Raw genomic sequence first — 20,253 nt, 5'->3', positions numbered from 1 at the left:
TCACTTATTTGGTTAGTGAATATGGAACACCTCATTTATCCCATCTATTTTACAGAAATTTGAATTTTAACACACGTCTCTATGGGGAATTATTTACCGGTGCGGTACTCTTTGCTACGAACGTTCTACCAGTAGCTGTCAAGACACGTACACATGCGTCCTGCGTCCTGTTTTGTATGGTTCTATTCAAAGTCGTGTGTATGTCACGTGTGTGTACAGATGTGTGTGTTTAGTTTTGCGACTACGTACGTACAATGTATGAGGCTCTGACTTTGCATGCTGTGAGCGCGAATGGTGTGAAGTGATGGAAATTCGTCATTGATAATTAAGAGTTTATTACGTAAGTCCCCTCAGTTTTATCCTGAAATACAGTAGGTCGTATCTTCTTCTTGTTTTCTCGTTGAAATTCATTAAAATTTCCCCCAATTTAGTTTTGATTAGACAAGTTGAAAGACCCCGCAGATTTTGTTCTGAAGCTTATCCCACCTATTGAAATTTCTGTTAGTAGTGTACCGTATGTTGACTCCCAGACAATATCATTCAATTCTCTAATCTATCATCATTAGTAGAGAAGTGTAAGACCCTTGAACACTCATGGAGAGATCGCTGAAATACTGCTGCAAGACCATTTTAAGACCATTTTCGTGAAAGAAGACTGCTGAAAGACTTTCCTGAACAGTTTAAAAAAAATATTTACTAGTAGTGTAGCTGTGCCTGCGCCTGTAGGCCTACTACTACGAGCGATGCCATGGGCATTGCTTTGATGGCCCATGGACGGTGGAGGAGACCACGACCATGGTATAAAATTCACTCAAAAGAGTCAAAAGAAAAAAAAAATCACTTGACTTGGGAATCATGAAAGACCTCATCAGAGATCTGTGGATTGAAAGTTCACTAAACCAAAGATTGTTGAGAGATCTGCTAATTTTTATGGTCTTCCAGAGGTCTTGGCTCTTGCCCTACGACTAAGAGTTACATGGAATAGGGGGTATGTGTAGTCTAGATCTAAGTAAATTTACCCACCTGAGATCGAGAAGACTGATATAGATTTCTGTCATTTGCTGTGGTAGGCATGGTAAGTATTTAGCCCGACCAGACGCTGTAAGAACGCCGTGCGAAAGACGTACCTACATGTATGTACAGCGACTGGGCTGTGTATAGTTAGGTAGGTATTCAGTCTTCTATAGTTATAAACCATGTGAAAAATTTGGTTTCACACATTGCAACCTCGGCTTTCATTACAGGTGATGCTTTAAAATATTTAGGGTCTATGTGTTGCAAAACCAAATGATAAAAATTGCTTATCCTTCGTCAAGGATGAACATGTCAACGAAAATTTTTGATAATTGATATGTCTTTGCTGAGCTATAGTTTCATGGCCTAAGTTCCTGCATGTGATACATGCTGCTTGACAATTTTAGATAAATTGTTCATCTCCCATTTGTATTTATGAAGTCTTGACCCATGTTTTAGCTGTTTGACTAATGTATTTACTGTATTGACTATTCAGGCAGTGAACTTCAGGAGTTGTCGCTTGATCTCTGAGTAGTTGGGCTGCATCCAAAGCTGATCATCTAGGTGAGGGAGGCTCTGAGCGGGCAGGATGACGTCCATCATCAAGTTGACCCCATTCTCTGGGGTCTTGGACGAGTCTCCTCCTTGCTACATGCTGCAGGTCGACGAGTTCAGGTTCTTGCTTGACTGTGGTTGGGATGAGCACTTCAGCATGGAGAATATAGAGGCCATCAAGAAGTAAGTGATATCATAGCATGGTCTCACATCAACTCAGTATTGTACCATACAAATATATCATCATCATATCCTTTCTCTTAGCTTGTGAAATAAATTCCTTGCTAAAGTACCACAATATATGTAAATGTACACTTTCAAAGAATAAAACGGGTCTCTGTGCTCGCAACATAGGATCGAGGAACTAAGCATATTGCTTGCATAGTGTGAATTTTCAAAAGTAAATTTTAGATAATGTAGATTTGAGTTCTCAAATATAGGTGCACATTGTTGTATGCAGCCAAATGGCAATACAATTACAGTATAAATGCTCTCAAAAGGCTCATCTCATTCTATATCCAGTCCAGCATCATCATCATAATATGTTAATATCAATTTACTCTCAAAAGCTAATTTTTGTCTGAATGTGATATATTCAAACTCTCTAGGCACACCCACCAGATAGACGCTGTGCTGCTCTCCTACCCTGACAACCTCCACCTTGGAGCCCTACCGTACCTCGTCGGCAAGTGCAACCTGGCCTGCCCCATATATGCCACAATCCCAGTCTACAAGATGGGGCAGATGTTCATGTACGACCTGTTTCAGGTAAAGCCATGTGTTGGTATAGCTGTCCACAAGGTTGTTGCCCTTTAACTGCGACCAGCAGCCCCAACGTACAACGTACAGTGTTGGGGCTGCGCCGTTTTGGCCTCGATATTTTAATGTTGTACCAAACGGGTGCCGTTCCGGCGCTGTATTTCCTTAATTTTTCAACAAAAACTACTGGGAATACTTACATGGGTCGACTAAACCTAAATGATTCACATCGGCGACTGTTTGATGCATTTCATTGCTTATGATGCAGAAAATGCTGTCTTATAAGGCAAATATCTTCAGCTCACCGACGCTCACTGAAACTCACAATCACTTGCACATGCGCACACAATGCATTCAGTGCAGTGCATTGACAGCTGTATTACTCGCTACATGATGCATATTCACCGTGCGATGATGCATTATTCATATCCTTTTGCGTCCGTAACGTTGACGTCATTGTTTACGCATGCGTAGATGCGTACTGATGGATATACACGTTCAAAATAGCAGCAAAGCTCTCCACTAGGGCAGACCGCCTACTCCTATAAAATGTGGAAAATTATGCAGTTTCCAGATAAATTGGTGAGAAGAACCAAGGCAATGGGGTAGTGTATATTTCATTTTATATTGTCACTGTGTTTATGATGGACATTTAGCCATGGTTTATTTGTGAAGTTGCCGTATATGTGGCAATAGGGAGTTGTTCGTGATTCTCACTTGAACGAAACTGCGGGGTAGCCGCCAGGACCCCGCCGCAGAGCGGCGGGTCTCCGGTGCTAGTTGCCCTTTAGCATGTCCAAGATGTAGTTTATGACTTCCAGACTCGATAAACAGCACCTTTCATTTCTTTCTGTAGTCCAAAAAAATGTTCACATTGACGTCATGATATCAGTCATAATGCCATGGCTCCAGTAGTAGTATTGATGTGCACAGATGCATATCCGAGATATCTTGATGATTCATTTTAACAAGGAATATGATTAAAATGCATATAGAATTGATATTGAATTGATAAGACAGTTAAAGAAATGTAATCATGATAGCTTATTTATTGAAAATAAGATTTGCCCTACACAGATTGGATTGAATTTAACTTCCTTGTGGCAAAACTCATAATCATGAATACAAAAGGTACATAATACATCAAGATATTCCGGTGAGAAACAGCTTGCTACTTGGAGCCTGCCAAATTTACCTCAAGGAAAATTCCCAGTGTAGACCTATTGTAGATCACTGGAAGCACAACCACTGGAGGAAGCCTTCAGCCAAAGGACTGTTCTCTGTCATCATCGCACAAAATGAACTTTTCATCAGCTTCTCTAACTGGGGTAGTAACCCTGCTATTCTTGTCTTTACACAGTCGAGACACAACTATGAGGAGTTTGACATGTTTAGCCTCGATGAAGTTGATGCTGCATTCGATAGGATTGTCCAGCTGAAGTATTCACAGAGTGTCAGTCTCAAGGGTAAGTGTAGCCATTCAGGCACAAGCTTCCATTTATAGTTTACAGTGTCACAATAACACTTGTCATAGAATTTGTAGATTTGTTTGCATTGTCAGTTTACAAACTCTCTATGCACATTACCAGTGTCTTTTTGGTCTATACTGAAATGTATTTTGCAAATGTTTGTAAAAGTGTCAGCCTCAAGGTAGGTTGGCCATTCAGGCACAAACCAATCATGTATATTCTACAATGTTACTAGTACATTTGTCATGAACATAGGATTATTATTTTGTTAGCATTATCAGTTTGCAATAATGAAAAACTCTTTATTTACATTACCAATGTCCTGTTGGCCTATGCTGAATATATGTATATGTAGTTGGATAGAACCATGCAATAGAAAAATGTTTTTAGACATTCCATCAGTATAATGTCTACTTTTCTTGGTACCAGATACTAGTGATCATATGTTTTCTGTTCTTCCCTCTGCAGGAAAAGGTCATGGTTTGACCATCACCCCATTGCCAGGAGGTCACATGATCGGTGGAACCATCTGGAAGATTGTCAAAGATGGCGAGGAGGAGATCATATACGCAGTGGACTACAACCACAAGAAAGAGCGCCATCTCAATGGGGCAGTCCTGGAGACTATCAGTAGGCCGAGCCTGCTCATCACAGATTGTTTCAATGCCACCTACGTCCAGGCCAGACGGAGAGCAAGGGATGAAAAATTGATGGGTAAATTCTTTTATAGTCATTTATTTGCCTTTTTGTGTTAATATATTTGGGCAAAGGTTTTCATTGCCATTGCTGACTAGCGTTACATCATTGTGTACATTTTTATTTGCTGTGTTCTACAAAAACTGTCAATATGACAAAGTAATAATAATACACCTGTATAATGTTTTTATATAGCGTGATTCAACACAAAATCGGTTCTCTAAGCGCTTTACAGACATAAATGACCAAACAAAGTAACAACTGAAGTGTAAACCACATAACATAATGGTATAATTCTAATATACTGATAAAATTACTGAATATTGTAAGCTAACCAAATACATTATAAGTGAGTTTTCAATTGTTTTTTAAACAGTTCGGAATTTTCGTGGGATCTGAGTGACTGGGGAAGGGAGTTCCAGAGGACTGGACCTGCATAAGCAAAAGTCCTTTCACCATATCTCTTTGTCCTTGTGTTAACTTGAAGCGGGTGCTGAGAGGCAGATCAGAGATTTAATATTGATTGTGCGAATGATTATAATGGTAATGATGATAATAATGTTACCACTAGATTTTATGGATAAGTAGAAAAGATAAAAAAGGAAAATTTCAGCCAAGGGAGTGTTTCTGACTTGAAATCAAAGTGATTCATTGACATTAAATCTGCTACAAAAATGATTATGATGATTTGTCTAGAGACAATTTTTTTTTTTTTTAAGTGACTGGGATTGCTGTGGATGGTGTGGAATGGAAAATGTGCATTCATTCATCCAACTTTATTTCTCCTAGATATCATAATGAACACTATGAGGAACGATGGAAATGTTCTCATAGCTGTGGATACAGCTGGCCGGGTTGTTGAGCTCTCTCTTCTACTGGTATGTGTTTGTATGCACCAATTCAACTTTACGTTACAAAGAATTTTATGAATATATTTGTCCTTTTTTTAATTTTCAGTTGTCTTTTATGTATATATAAAGTTTGATGATAATAGTCTCACTATTATTATTATTATTATTGTTATTATGAGTTCATTTTGCAAAGTATGACATAATTTTGGATCAAGGAATGCATTTGAAGCTGTGCAAATCCTATGCACTTGAGCCTGTTCGTGGAGTATGCAAGTCAATGAGAATGCATCCTCAATGTGGGTATGTTTACATCTTGTATGATTTTCAGAAAGAGTGTGTACCTTTATGGGAGGGTGAAGGGGCCAATTATACATATCCACTTCTTGAACTCAATTATGACTGTCATGAATAATATCTAGGAAGAGTTATATGTACATGCTGACCCAGAAGTATGAAAGTATTTTGCAATAACTGATTTGTTAGTGCACTAATTTTTCATTCATAAGTTTTCTGTTTTGTCTCAACAGGACCAGCTTTGGAGAAATCAGGAATCAGGCTTGGGCAATTTTTCTCTTGCCATGCTGAATAATGTCAGCTACAACGTTGTGGAATTTGCCAAATCACAGGTAAGTTTTAATATTTTACATCCCCAGATTCATTTCAGTGCATTGCAGTTGAAATTTTTTTGCATGCTTCCTTGAAATTGGAGAATAGATGGTGCAATAGTGTGACATTGTCCTATTTTGTGATTCATTACCTCTGCCAAGAAAGGTGGTTATAAGTGATCATCGCGTTGGTTTGTCTGTCTGCAAAATAACTCAAAGTTGTGTTCGATTTAAAATGAAACTTGCATGAATAGTTGATATTGACACTAGGAACACCTCATTTAGTTTTGGTAGTGATCCAGGAATTTTTATTGATTTTTGAAGGATTTTTCATCTTTTGGCATATAAGGTCAACGAACTTGGGGTTCAAGCTGTGCATACTGGAGGTTTACTTATGCGCACTAAAGCGCGTGCTCTGCTTGGGCAAGGCGCCGTGCAATGATGTAAACGATGCTTTTATTTTGGGAAATTGCATGTTTGTAAGGGTGGAATTGATATGAGTTGCTGGCTTGGCGGAGGTCTGTGCTCTCCGAGTGCTTTTGTAGGTATGACTGCAATTTTATCTTGCACGGATAACAGGTGGAATGGATGAGTGACAAAGTGATGCGGGCCTTTGAGGACCGGAGAAACAATCCCTTCCAGTTCAAGCACCTCAAGCTGTGTCATTCACTGAAAGAACTGGCCAAAGTTCCTGAGCCAAAGGTAAGAGATTGAGGGCCTGCTCATTGTCAGATCTGGATGGGTGGGGAAGGTGCAGTGTACTATTGTGGTTACACTTAAGAAAAATGTCTCATTCAAACCCTATGAGTGCTGCTCATCACCTCTTTCAGATCATTTGCTTGCTCTTACTCGGTATGAACTATGCATTGAATATGTCCTCACAGGTTTTAATATTAGTTCATTGTTGTTTGAATTTTGTAATAAAGGGAAACAGCTCATATCTGAAGTCAGTTCACTACAATTTACTTTAGATACAGTTAGAAGCTTGTAAAAATTGAGTCTCTGGCTATTTAAAATACTTGGTTAATGATAAGTGATCATCTTTTCATTTCAGTTTCATTCTAGGCATAACAAAAGGAAGTCAGAATAACTTTGATTTCAATAATGGCTGGCTGCTACACTGTACCAGAATGGAAAGCAAGTAAATTTATTTTGGTGCGTTTGCTGCATAGCAGAAGAATGCTAGGCAAAGTGTGCAATGCATAAAAATGTTCATACAGAGGAAGCATACCAGAGGTTTGTGCTGCCAGACTTCAACCTTTCAGCTCCTTTTCTCTCCCCTGTACCTCCTTCCATAGGTTGTTCTGGCCAGTGTCCCAGACATGGAATGTGGCTACTCGCGTGAGCTCTTCATCCAATGGAGTGCTGAGGAGAAGAACAGCATCATTCTCACCAGCAGGACACCTCACGGGACTCTAGCAAGGAAACTGATTGAAGACCCAAAGCTGAAGCAGCTGAAGCTAAGGGTATGAAGATTTCAGGCTTGTGCAAGTAGATTTTTGGAACCAGTTTACAGCAAAATAATGCCCTTTCTTAACTTTCCACTGACCAACCCCCTTTCATCTCAACAATCCTTTTAAAGACTAATGCTACACTTTGTTACAGTAAAAGTCACCTATCTAAGTTTGTGTTTGCTTCAGGGAGTGAGGTATAGTACATACATTGATATACTTTAATGGAAAAGGTTAACTTTACCAATGGACAGGAAAGGTATACAAAAATGGAATGAGTGTATAATTATGACTTTAACTTTGATGAATTTTGAAACAATTTTGAAGTATACACTTGGGTGAGAGAAAAGCTCAATTTATATTGATTTTGAGCTGCCTCTTCAAGTATGATGTGACATTAGAAATTATCTTCACTTGTTTTGTGCATGCATTTCACAATTCAAGAATTAGAATCCATTTTCTGGTCTTTGTTTAAAAGATATATAAAGAAATGTGACTCTTTGTTTGTTTGTTGTTTGTTTGTTTTTTTTTTACAAATGATGTTGAACTCACAAAGCCAAGATGATACAGGTTGAAGTGCCCATAGGACCTTGAAAGAGATTGATGTTGCTATGTTCAAACTGGACTATGATGATGCCAATTGAAAAAGTTCAGGAAGTGGGTTTATTATTTATTCATTCATTCATCTGAATTTTGTGCAATAAATCTGCTTTTTATCATGAAAAAGCAAAATTTAAAAAGTTATAAGTTGCTTTTTGTCTAGTGCTTGATTCAAATCTCGGGTGGCATGAATGCATTTTAACATTTCCAATTTTCCATATTCCACTGTCAGGTCAGTAAAAGAGTGAAGCTTGAGAAAGAAGAACTGGAAGAATACAGACTGAAGGAGAAAGAGAAGGAGAGGGAAAGAAAAGCCAATGAAGCTGCTCAAAGGTAGGTACTTGTCAAAGAAAATAGGGACTTTTCGATTGTGTGGACTTGGCCGCCAGTCTTGTACGAGAGCGGCTCTAAATGGCTGCGGTCCACTTGTCAAGTCCGCTGTGTTATCACCCATTTAGATTTTCAGCGCAAGCTGTTCGCGACGTATTGCTATGTCTATGACGTCATGGCCCCATCCCCTCCAGTGGGTTGGCGATTGGTTGCGCCACGTGATGATGTCATCACATCATGAATCTTAGGTAACCGTGAAATCCATCAAAGAAGCGTTAGCATTTCTGCCATTGGACATGCTAAGGAAACTTGAGCATGCGCAGTTCCTTGAAATGACGTCATTTCCTTGACAGCCACGTCCATGAGGTGAAATCGAAAAGTCCCTATTGTCTAGCTAATGAGCCCCTGTCTTGTTGAAGGTAATATTTCGCTGAATGTTCTTACATTCCTGTTCAATGTATTGTATTGCTTGTAGTACACTGCAGTATTGTAAGTAATCTTCGCATTAGATTGATAGTCACTTTTTACATCAAGATCTCAGGTGCAACTGTTTGGTTTTATTATGTTGTGCTCCAAAGGTAACTGCTGTTTGAGTATGTGCTAAGTCATGTGTGTGGTTTCTTCCTATGATGGTACCCCAGGAGACTAGAGGGAGACTCCAGTGACGAGAGTGAAGAGGAAATGGAGATCGACGATATGGGCCGATCAAGAACCAAACATGATCTCATGATGAACACAGATGTAAGTGAAGGCAGAACTCGTCTTATTATTCAATTTCATGAAATTCCTCCGTCAAGATGTTTTTTTTATTGCAACTGATTGACAAATTGCCGTATGTCGATGTAGGGCAATTTGTCAGTCTTCTTATTATTGTTAAGTTAAAATCCCTTTCTAATACGTGACAGAAATTTCCACGCAGAATCTCTTTTAGATTGCAATTAGGGCCCAAAGTGCACTTGCCGTATATTTTTCTTTTGCCTAGATTTATGAGCTGTTAAAATTGGACCGAGAAATGAAGATTTTCATCATATTCCTCTGATTTCTATGAATCCTGAAGTCATTACCTAACTATTTTAGGATAAAAGATACCACTTTAAATGTATGAGTGCACATTTCACCTTCAATCATGGTGTTTCCTTCCAAAGCCTTCACAATGACATTCAAATTATATCTAACGCCATGAGCATCAGGTTGAGACCAATAGTCTGTTGTACTAATGTTGCAAATTATGCCCGTACATCCACATTGAGATTTGTTTTATGTCAATCTTTTAATAGACTGGGAAGAAGGGAACAAGTTTCTTCAAGACAGTCAAGAAGTCGTATCCGATGTTTCCCTTCCATGAAGAGCGTCTTCGTTGGGATGACTACGGTGAGATCATCAAGCCGGAAGACTACATGATCAAGGACACTCTGCTAGCTGAGGAGGAAAAGGACTTCAATGTAAGTGTTCAATCAGAGTCAAGTTATGAATTTGCAGGACAGGGCCCATAAGGTACCTACCTAAGATTACTGCCGTTGGAGTTTGACAAATAGCAGAAGAACAATGCAGAGTTATCAATGTGAATTGAATAATTTTTCAGTGGGAAGTTAGGAACTCAAAAGAAGACTGCAACTGTTAATGTCATTTTATGCTGGAATGAGTGCGATAAGAGTCAGAAACAGTTCAAGTAAATTCAAGAAATTAAGAAGAAATGTACATCAGCAAATTTGTAAAGCAAGATATTCATTAGGAAAGGAGTGCATCTTTTGCTTGGTGTCAGAATTTGAAAGGAAAGGAGTTTTTGCCCATTTTTTCTGCTTGTATTCTATTTTCAGGAGGAGGAGGATGCTGATTATGATGATGCTGCTGAAGGTAACGTGTCATCATCTTCTTACAGGCACAGCTTAAAGGGACTGTACAGTACTAGTTGAGGTGGGGATTCATGTTTTGAACATTCCTAAGTGAGATAATGAGAAACCTCTTATGAAATATGAAAGAGCATGTAATTTTAAATAGGATTCAACATTTATTTGATGAAAATTGGTTTTCAAATGGCTGAGATATCCAAAAAAGTGATAATAATAAAAGGCGACAGGCCATGCCTTTTATTAGGATCTCTTTGTTTCACGTTGTCTTGTGATATCTCAGCCATTTCAAAACCGATTTTCATCAAATAAATTTTTGATACCCCTTAGAATTGCATGCTCTTTGACATCCCATAGAGTGATTTCTGAATATCTCGCAAAATGTTAAAAGCTAAATCCTTACCTCAACCCGAACTGTACACACCCTTTAATTTGCAATTGACCCAATGATGGCATTAAAGTGTTGTCATTCATGTACACCCAAAATTAATGATTTTCGAAAATTGATTTTTGCAACACGATGTGAAAACTTAATTCTAGTGTGTTTACACAAAAGCAAAATTAACTTTCATGATATGCTTGTGATGCAAAAATCTTTCCTGCTTGATTTAGGTAAACTCTCACAATAATTTACCCTGCACAGCATGTGTGAACAACACACAAAAGGGCTTTTTACACTTGCGTTTCTTAACCCCGGACTTTCTCTGACCCAGGACTATCGTTAGTCCCGTACCAATTTTTTCAGCTTTTTACACTCGCCAATTAGTCCCGTACTATCTCTTGTCCGGGGCTAAGGAGAAAATGGACCTTTTTACACTCATATTTCTTAGCCCCGGACTTTCCAAACCACATGAATATTCATAATTACGCTGTGTACTGTACACGTACACGCACGCACCAGCAGCACTTGATTGCCTCGTTTCTGATTGGTCAGTGAGGGTCGGACTTCGTCTCCGTCGCTTAGCCCAGGATTATTTTTTCGTTCTGTTTACACTCACTTGCTTGGCACCGCAATTGCGGTGCTAGCACCGCAATTGCGGTGCTAACCCCTGCTATTTTGCAGGGCCAGATAGTACCGTACTATCGGTGGGGCTAGCCCACTTTGGCAAAAACGAGTGTAAACAGAAAGTGGGCTAAGGATAGTCCCGTACCAACGGTGGGGCTAAGGCCCCCCCTTAGCCCCACCGTTGGTCCGGGGCTAAGCAAAAATTTACAAGTGTAAAAAGCCCTAAAGAAACCAATAATTGCTTTTTTTGAAATCCCTTAATGCAACTTGCCGCACATAGGTCAGCACACTTGAGTGCCTGGGTTCATGCTCCGGTCATTGTTTGGGCATGCACAGTCTGGAGATTTAACTCCTTAAACAGCAGTAAACTCCTATTGTTTATGAATATTATGCTGCTATTCAAATCAGTTATTAGCATAAACCCAGAAAACCCATTTGTAATAACGCCACCTTGTGTCCAGTTAGGGCACTGATCGATAAAATGAAACACCTTGCAATTCATATGTCTTCAACTGGACATGTTTGTGTGCTGTTTTGCTACATGAGTCCATGCAAGGATATCACACCAGTTTTTTTCTCATGATTACGAATTGATTATGTGTTTACTCCTGCCCCATCTGTTTCAACTCTTTGTACCTTTTTGAAAGTCACTGTGCACTTTTCTTGTTCCATTTTCAGGTGATATACCAACCAAGTGTGTAGCCAGCCAAATAAGTGTGGATGTGAAGTAAGTGTTCCATTGTCATTCATGTTTGAGATATCATTAACCACACTGAAAGTAATCCCTCAAAGAAGAGCAAAATAAAACCATATACCGTTACCTCTTTGTAGATCTCAGAGCCACAATTCACTGTGTATTTCTGACACTGATTGTTATTATGTGCTTAAAAAACGACTTTCTTATGCAGTAGGGGTATCAGTTCTTCAGATGTACATCACTTCACAAACCCGCGATAGACCACGAGAGCTCACTTTAGTGTAGAGCAAATTGAACAAATGTATTATGAAATTCCGACTCTGTTAAAGAAATATGAAATGACCCCACGCTAATTTTCTTCCCCTACTTGTTTGTTTTACCCCTAGGTGTTCTGTGACCTTCATTGACTTTGAGGGCCGTTCAGATGGTGAATCTATCAAAAAGCTTGTCACTCAGGTCAAGCCAAGACAGCTGGTATGTACCACATTCACTTGTATGTGATATAGCAATCACTTCTCGGTATGCTGTCATTTAGTCTGTGTAGTTTGCAGAAATGGGTCATGTATTTAACAAATCTTAGCAACTGATCATTAGTTGATCTAATCAAATGCAGTCCCATGATACTTACCCCTGATTGACAATTTCAAAGTAATGATTTGTGTAATTTAGTTACCAAGTTTCATTTATGAGGTCTTGGTTAACTTGCTGTCTCCTCATTACTTGTTCTTTTTTAATTTTCAATTTTATTTATCTATTTATTCATTTTTTTTTTCAGAAAGGGGATTTGGTCGTTGTAGTCATTTGCCTATGTGCTCTCTGAAAAATCTATTTGGAGTGGTGGAGAAAGTTTCCATTACATCCTTAACCCGTTGAGGACGAGTGCCGAGTATACTTGAGCAGGTGTCTATGGGATATGCGTATTGTAGCAAAATCAAACCGTCCTCAATGGGATAATGTCTGAAAATATCAATAGAAGCTGTGAGTGAGTCTGTAGCTAAGCAGTGATGTGTGTAATTAACACACACATACACACCCTTGTATGAAAGGTACAGACATACTTTCGCCCTCGGCACATCTACTCAGTCTCATACAGTGTGATATGATGATCATTCAAATCTCAATATTCCATTCTAGGTGCTGGTTCGAGGCCAGATGAATGCTACTCAGCACCTGGCGGAATATTGCCACCTTCAGCTGTCGGGGTCAAAGGTCTTCATACCCAGGGCAAATGAGATCTGTGATGCCACCATGGAAAGCCACATCTATCAGGTTTGAGCCGAGTGGTTGCTATTTATCCTAAATGTCCCCAAAGGACAAGCCATTTGAAACATAATAAAGAACAAACACTTCTGCAGAATACAGTGGGTTAGGTGAGATAACAGTGAAAATGGTTGTTTCCATTAACATGTTTAATTTTTTTGGGAGAAGGTTCTTGTTTGTTGTCAGAACTTTTGTCCTTTACAATACAAATAAATTTGCCTGGTATTTGTAAGTGAGCAAATCAAAACCTCTGTAAAAATGTGAAATTATCCAAATACACACACACACACACACACACACACACACACACACACACACACACACACACACACACACACACACACACACACACACACACACAGAAAAAAAAAAATCATTGGATGCGACTATTTCGATGTTATCATTGATAGCAACATATTAAAGATCCAGCCTTGATATTCTGCTTACCCTAGCTGAACTAATTACTAAGGAATGTGCCTATGTGTGACTTGGAACAGCGTTATTCTATTTTTGCTATGATGTAATTGCCTGGATGTGTCCCAACAGGTGAAACTGAAGGACTCGCTGGTTAGCTCCCTCCTCTTCTCCAAGACGAGAGAGACAGAGCTTGCCTGGATAGATGGCTGCCTTGATCTGCAGGTGTCCACCGACAAGCTGGTGACCAAGCAATCCTCCAAGAAGGACCAGAATGGAGCAGTCAATGGAGAGGAGAAGAAGAAAAAGGCTCCTGGCTTAGGTAAGTTAATTCATTACATCATAAGAACTCTACTTGTCATGTAATGTCGTACTATTTGACATGCTTTAAAAGGGGAAATTTTCGTGGTGTGGAAATTTTTGTGCATGTTTTACAACATGAAGCTAGCATGAAGATAGAATTAGGTGAGTATCTTTGCTCGTAATATGTAATACTTCATCTATGATTCTCTTGAATTAAGAACTTGCAAAATTAATTTTATCCTGCTGAGTGTGAGAAAAAATTACTCGTTAAAATTTTCACTTTTACAATATCACAGAATTGAAACTCAAATATCTTTTGCAAGGGCTAATGTTGTCATTAATGAACATCCTACTTTTGATGGAAAGCTGGTGTTGACTTTTATGTCAGCATCTTTGTGTGTAGTAAGCAACCAGAGATGATAAGACTATTGTTGACTCCTAGAAAGTATATGCCTCGATATTCCATGACATTTTGCCCGAAGGCAGGGTATACTTTAATAACAGATGTCACCCATGGTCATGAATATGATAATCATGTCATTAAGTAAAGCATTTGTGTGCAGATAACTTAAATTACATGAGAGAATTTCCCTCTAACTCTTGAAGATCTTTGATTCATTTTTTGTTTGTTTGTTTGCACCATTTGTCATTGTTTAAAGGGAGCAGGTAAAAAAATCCTTTCGTGCTCTGTCTCAACCACACTTTCAATAATATCTGTGTCTGTCTGTGTGTAGCATGAAACACTAGGTGTTAGCCCGAATAGACGCCGTGCTTCGCTTCGTCAATATCGATAACATAGCTATGAAGTCTCATTAATGAAGATTGTCTTCAATGAGTTTGAGGTGACAAAAAATTATGTCAAGTATCAAAACTCAACGCGATCGTAAAATTCGCTTTGTGTTTGCTCTGTGTTGTGGGCTGCTCAGGTACAGCCCTGTCGCGATTTGTACAGCTAATTGGCTGTGTATAGTTAGGTATTGACCAGGTAATAACAATCCTCAATCTTTGTGATTCTCTAGTGGCAGAAGTATCATGTAAAAGTCGCTATACAAATTGTGGTTTTCATATTTGGCCATCAGGATTAGAGCATGAGGATGAAGATTTCCCTGAGGAGGAGGAAGAAGAGGAAGCTATTCCCATGCTGGATGTTGTACCTGCTAATGAGGTGAGGTGGAATCATTTCTTACCAGCAGTCTCAATCCCAGTGCCTATCAATCACATGTTCCCTTGAGACTTCATTCAGTGCATCAAGTTTCATCTCATGTTTTCAACAAAAATCCAAGCAGGCTTGAAAACAAAATGGCAACATATTTGTCTTTTCCTCTCCCTCCCAGTTCACATCCCTCTTGATGCAAATTTTCTTATGTGCTTTTTAACATTTGTTCTTTATTCCTACTTGTGTAATCAAATTCTGCCAATTACAATGCCATTACACCATGCCATTGTAGATGGGAAGGCTCAGGACAAATCCAGAAATTGTGTGACCATTTATCATTGTCTCTAGGTTAAAAATATTCAGTCTGTTGTTAATGAAGATATCTATAACAATTTGGCTTGACATGTGACCCCATACCTCAGACTTGTCTAACCAAAGATTGGTGAGTCATGATGATCTTGTAGTTTCCTTATGCTCATAGCGAGTTTGATCATATGACCCTTTATCTGACAACTCTCCCACAATATTTGTTCGGTGAATTGCCATAGGTTATTAATCATCTAAGGTTATCATTGCACCAAATTTCTTTGAACTTAATCACACATTTCTAAAACTTGGTTGCGGTTGCAAAGACTATACAATTTGGGCTGTGAAATTGACACTGTGAATTTACAACCTCCTTTTCCAATACATAATTTCAGTTAGTTTTTGATGACAGGATTTTACTTACTTGTTCCAATTTTGAGCAAGATATTCTGATTCATTTCACATTCAGTGGGTATTAGTTGTAAAAATACAGTAGATATACCTGTGTGAGTGATAATCTTTTTTTGAAAAGTTTTACCAGCGTTACCAGCAACAGATTCCAGGCTAATAAATACTTTATAATAATCATTTTTAAAAAAACAACGAAAAAACCTCTAATTCCTTGTACCAGTGCACATTTTGTGGTTTAGCTTTGAGGTTGTTCACTTCCTGACAAGGGAAATGCACTGTTGGCTGAGGAGGATGCTGTGAAGGATGGGTATTCATCTAAATGAGCTGTGTGGGTTTGTTCATTATCATTAAACCTCACACTCTTGTTGAGTTGTTCATGTGGTTTTCTTGTACACTAGATTTGAGTTGATTTGCAGCATTGAATACACAGATATCTTGTTTGCCCAGGTGTGATCAGTCTAGCAAATAATATTGGTAGTTTTAAAGAGCCTATTTTTAGTTCCTTTGTGAGCACTGTATTCAAAGAGTGACCCTCAATCACTCAGGGAATAAATTCCAGGTCGTTTGAACCCTGGGGATGTATTGTCACACCTCATAAATACTTTTTTTCAGGGTGAAAATGTAGGGATAGCAAATTTGCTGTTATGTGCATGAGGAAATGTGTAATGGGAATTGCACACTGCATTTTCTCTTTATATTCAATGGGAAAAGAATCCCCTGCCACATAGTGCTTGTGCTATGCCATACACTCATATTTTGGGAGTGTAATATTTTGCAAATGAAGACTTGTCAGACAACTTCGTAAGTTAATGAATTGGCAATCAAGGCACCATCGTGATGGGATGTAAAAAAAGTATATCCCTTTTCAAGTTAAATTTTAGCTTTTCCAAACCTTAGATACAATATGCAAAGTATTTGTGCTACAAATAGCAATATTTTCAGGAGTTGCTTATTTCGTAGGTATTATTTGACTGATGAAATTTGCAGATATAAAAGTCACTCTAAAATATTCCTCATGTGCAATAACCTCTTTCACATTTAGTCCAACAATTATTTTTTCATGCATATGTCTAACCTATGAAAAAATAGTGAATTAGTTTATATAGTAATCCATTGTAGTGATTAGTTTTATTGTTAAGTGTGTTTTATCCTGTGTGTATCTTCAGGCCCCTGGTCACCAGCAGGTGTTTATCAATCCACCTCGGTTCCAAGACATCAAGCAAGCCCTGACCAAAAATGGCATCGGTGCCGAGTTTACTGGAGGAGTGTTGGTATGCAACAACCTCATCGCCATCAAGAGGGTAAGAAACATGAAACTGAATTTCTTGCAGATTATCTAACAGGGGCCCTGTTGCATAAAAGTTGAGATCACACGTAAGTCAAAAAATCAAACATAAGTACGTGAATACTTAATTATGATTGGCTGATGTTGGATTAACGTTTGATATTCTGACTTATGTTTGATTGCATCCTTTAATGCAACATTTTCCTAATTCGTAGTTAATTTCTGTAATATTAAAGCCATAAATCTGGTGTTGAGAGGGATAATCTGAAAGTTAGTGCCTGCACAGAACAATGCCTCTGGAATGAAGAGTCTTGAAGACACAATGTATTTAGGCTGTCCTGTCTTTTTGTCTAGCCCACGTGTGCTACATTAGGTGTATGCGAGCTGATTAGACTTTGAGCAAAATCTCTCAAGGTCAAAGGTCATGGAACTTTAAAAAAAAAGCTTTTTTAAGCTGTAACTTCATTTAGAAATGTGTAGTGGGGATGAAATTTGGTAGGAAATATAGGAATACATAGGCATTGTTTGTATGAAATGATCAAAGGAAAAGTTAAGGTGAAAGGTAACTGTACTATTGGGAAGAAAAAAGAAATAACACAAAACACCCTGTCATTCCCAGCCATTATTTCAGCTAGGAATATCCAGTAATGGTGTAAGTTGGTGGATAGGGGAGAAATAAATTAAAAAAATTATTTGCATAAACATTATAGTGGTGAAAGGTCAAAGTTTAAGGTCAAGTGTCACTTTACTTTTGCAGACACATACACACAAAAAGTCATTTCCAGCCTTTGCTCCAGCAGGGAATGTCCAGTGGTAATGAAAGTTGATGACCAGGGTAAAAAAAAATAAAGTTAAAAAAATGAAATTGACAATGATGTTGATAGGTCAAAGTCAAAGGTCACTGTGCCTTCTTTCAAAAACAGATCCTACTTTCTAGCCTCAACTTCAGCGTAGAATGTTCAGTGGTAGTATTAGCTCATAGAAAGAAGTAAAGATAAATGATAGATTAGTTGCCTGACATTCCAGGATTGAAAGTTCAAAGGTCAAAGTCAAAGGCCACAAAGTTTCAGAGAGAATGCTGTTTTTTGGCCTCAAATTCTATTGAATGGATGACTTTAATCATGATTTTATTCCCTTTATACACAGAGAGATAATGGTCTTTTTTTTTTAGTTTGTGGTCAAGGTCAATGAACTTCAAAATGTAAATTTGTAAATTTACAGCACATGTAGGTTGTTTTTGGTGTTATTAACTGGGTCCATATAGCATTTGGATATGTGATAAATCTGATTTAATTACTGTGTGGAATAGACAAATAAATAAATGTGAACAATTTTGTAATTTCTTAAAGTGAAGGAAAATAGAAGGACATTATATGTGACCCGCTACAACAAAATGATCCTAAAGTCGGGCGAGGTCGATTATTTGAAAATTGCATGATATAATCCCCTAACCTTTCTGCTTTAAATTGATATATAACACATTTTATAAAAATACTCGGCTGCGGAGATATCGATGTTTAAAAGAGAGCATGTCGAGACGTCTGGAAAAGCACTGTTTCGAGAAAAGCGCCCTAAAAGTCTTCTTTTCGACGCAATCACGATCAAGAGACACGCAAGTCAGTTTTCACCTCTGGACAATAGCGTCGGCACATCAGCGTCGGCGGTCTCCTCACCAACCAATCAGGGACCAGGATGTGAGAAGCGTCTGAGCATAGCGCACCCTGCCCGCACGTGCACCAGTCGACTGGGCAGTGTGCGAGCTTCACGCTTCGGTTAGCAGCAAGCAGCAAACTGACCAATGAGATCACTCTGGTCGTTGTTAGGGGCGGAACCTATCTGTGGCGCTCAATCCAAATTTTCGAACCAGTTTCTGCTTCGTTGAAACGCCAAAAACATGGCTCAGAAAAACGCTATTTTTTAATCTTTCCTTTGATCATTTTGCTTCAAAATTTCGACAGATGATAGAAGACATGTTAGACTCCAATAATATATCAAAATCAGAAAATCGTAAGTTTTGACCAATTTTAATGCTCTGACTTCAAACTCGATTTTCACGGCTTCGACAGTGCGCGACTTTAGGACCTTTTTGTTGTAGCGGGTCACATATGTATTAAATGACCACAACTCTGTTTTTCTAATTTTTTATCCTCCAGAATGAGAAAGGTCACCTGACTTTGGAAGGAGCTGTTTGCGAGGATTACTTTACAGTCAGAGATCTACTCTATGAACAGTATGCCATTGTATGATAAACTGTCATGAAGACTTCGAAACATTGCTATCCTGTGTCCTTTTGATGCGTGGCGAATGGAGGTATGCAGTTTGAAGCACAAGCAAGGTGATGCAGCCAGACACAACACTGCACCACCTGTGTGAGAGGTGTAGTTCATGAACTATGTGACACCATTGAACCACGTGAACTGTAACGAGGCTGTCATCAGTGAGTACAGCATGGATGGAATCAGAGATGGGCAAACCCTGGCATCAATGTCATCATGATGTCTTACCTTGTGTACAACCCCAAGGGATGGAATGTTTACATGTTGTAGGTGATGACTGAAAGATGACTTAATATTGGCAAAGCCACGAAATACAGTCTTACTGTGTTGGAGTGATATATATTAGAGCCAGTATCTTGTGTGATGCAGGACCAAAGGACACATGTCTTAATTAGATTGGAAGACACCTGTCTTCTTGGAGAGAAAGAGTGATGGTTAAGGGAGGTGTCTGTTCTCGAAACAACATTAATATTGACATCAACACTCCCACTTCCTTTTTATTTCCTATTTGTATGTATCTGATTGTGTCCCTCATCTTGATACTTCAAAATGCAAGTTATTTCTGTTCATGTATCATTTGTATGGTGAGTTTCTGTACCTCTGCATGGTACGCCAGAATTAGGAAGGGATAGTGTCTCTGTGGACAGTCATACAGACCACCACTTAGTATGCACACACACTCACTTGCTTGAAATAAACTTTTCCTCTTTGGTACTATACAAGCTTTGAATGGATTCATATTATTGCATTCATGGGGATATGCTTCAGTTTGCTGGTTTTGATAACCCAAAATAATTTTGCATAGCTCAAAGTTCAGGGAACTCACAGTTCTTTTGCATGTCTTTTCATAAAACATGATCAAGAAGTTGTATTTTTGTCACTTGTCATTTACCTGTGTCATAGAATCTTTGTATGTTTTTTTTTGTGTGTTTTTAGTTCGTGTTAATATTTGTGATTCATCT

The 20,253-nt window shown here is 38.6% G+C and overlaps 1 protein-coding gene across 1 annotated transcript; it reads left to right on the top strand.

Moving 5' to 3' along the window:
• Nucleotides 1-264: 264 nt before the first annotated feature.
• Nucleotides 265-20,098, top strand: LOC139721506 (cleavage and polyadenylation specificity factor subunit 2-like). The gene is made up of 20 exons (XM_071632821.1): nucleotides 265-340; nucleotides 1,511-1,752; nucleotides 2,178-2,337; nucleotides 3,689-3,794; nucleotides 4,266-4,511; nucleotides 5,283-5,371; nucleotides 5,872-5,970; nucleotides 6,529-6,651; nucleotides 7,248-7,415; nucleotides 8,233-8,333; nucleotides 8,975-9,071; nucleotides 9,608-9,772; nucleotides 10,148-10,184; nucleotides 11,862-11,910; nucleotides 12,267-12,354; nucleotides 13,015-13,149; nucleotides 13,687-13,876; nucleotides 14,937-15,022; nucleotides 16,897-17,031; nucleotides 19,169-20,098. The coding sequence occupies exons 2-20, from the start codon at nucleotides 1,604-1,606 to the stop codon at nucleotides 19,259-19,261; spliced, it is 2,316 nt and encodes a 771-aa protein (XP_071488922.1). The 5' UTR covers nucleotides 265-340; nucleotides 1,511-1,603; the 3' UTR covers nucleotides 19,262-20,098.
• Nucleotides 20,099-20,253: the final 155 nt, after the last annotated feature.

Source organism: Diadema antillarum, unplaced genomic scaffold (genome assembly GCF_040938485.1).
Source record: "Diadema antillarum isolate AM-2024a unplaced genomic scaffold, OU_Dant_1.0 scf00000145, whole genome shotgun sequence".
NCBI classification, from domain to species: domain Eukaryota; kingdom Metazoa; phylum Echinodermata; class Echinoidea; order Diadematoida; family Diadematidae; genus Diadema; species Diadema antillarum.
This window is presented reverse-complemented; position numbering and strand designations above follow the sequence as displayed.

Excerpts from the sequence above, each read along its gene's own strand:
- LOC139721506 (XM_071632821.1), top strand. The coding sequence starts at position 1,604 with ATGACGTCCATCATCAAGTTGACCCCATTCTCTGGGGTCTTGGACGAG. Across the intron at positions 9,072-9,607 it reads ATCTCATGATGAACACAGAT|ACTGGGAAGAAGGGAACAAG; the intron begins GTAAGTGAAGGC and ends ATCTTTTAATAG. Across the intron at positions 9,773-10,147 it reads AGGAGGAAAAGGACTTCAAT|GAGGAGGAGGATGCTGATTA; the intron begins GTAAGTGTTCAA and ends TTCTATTTTCAG.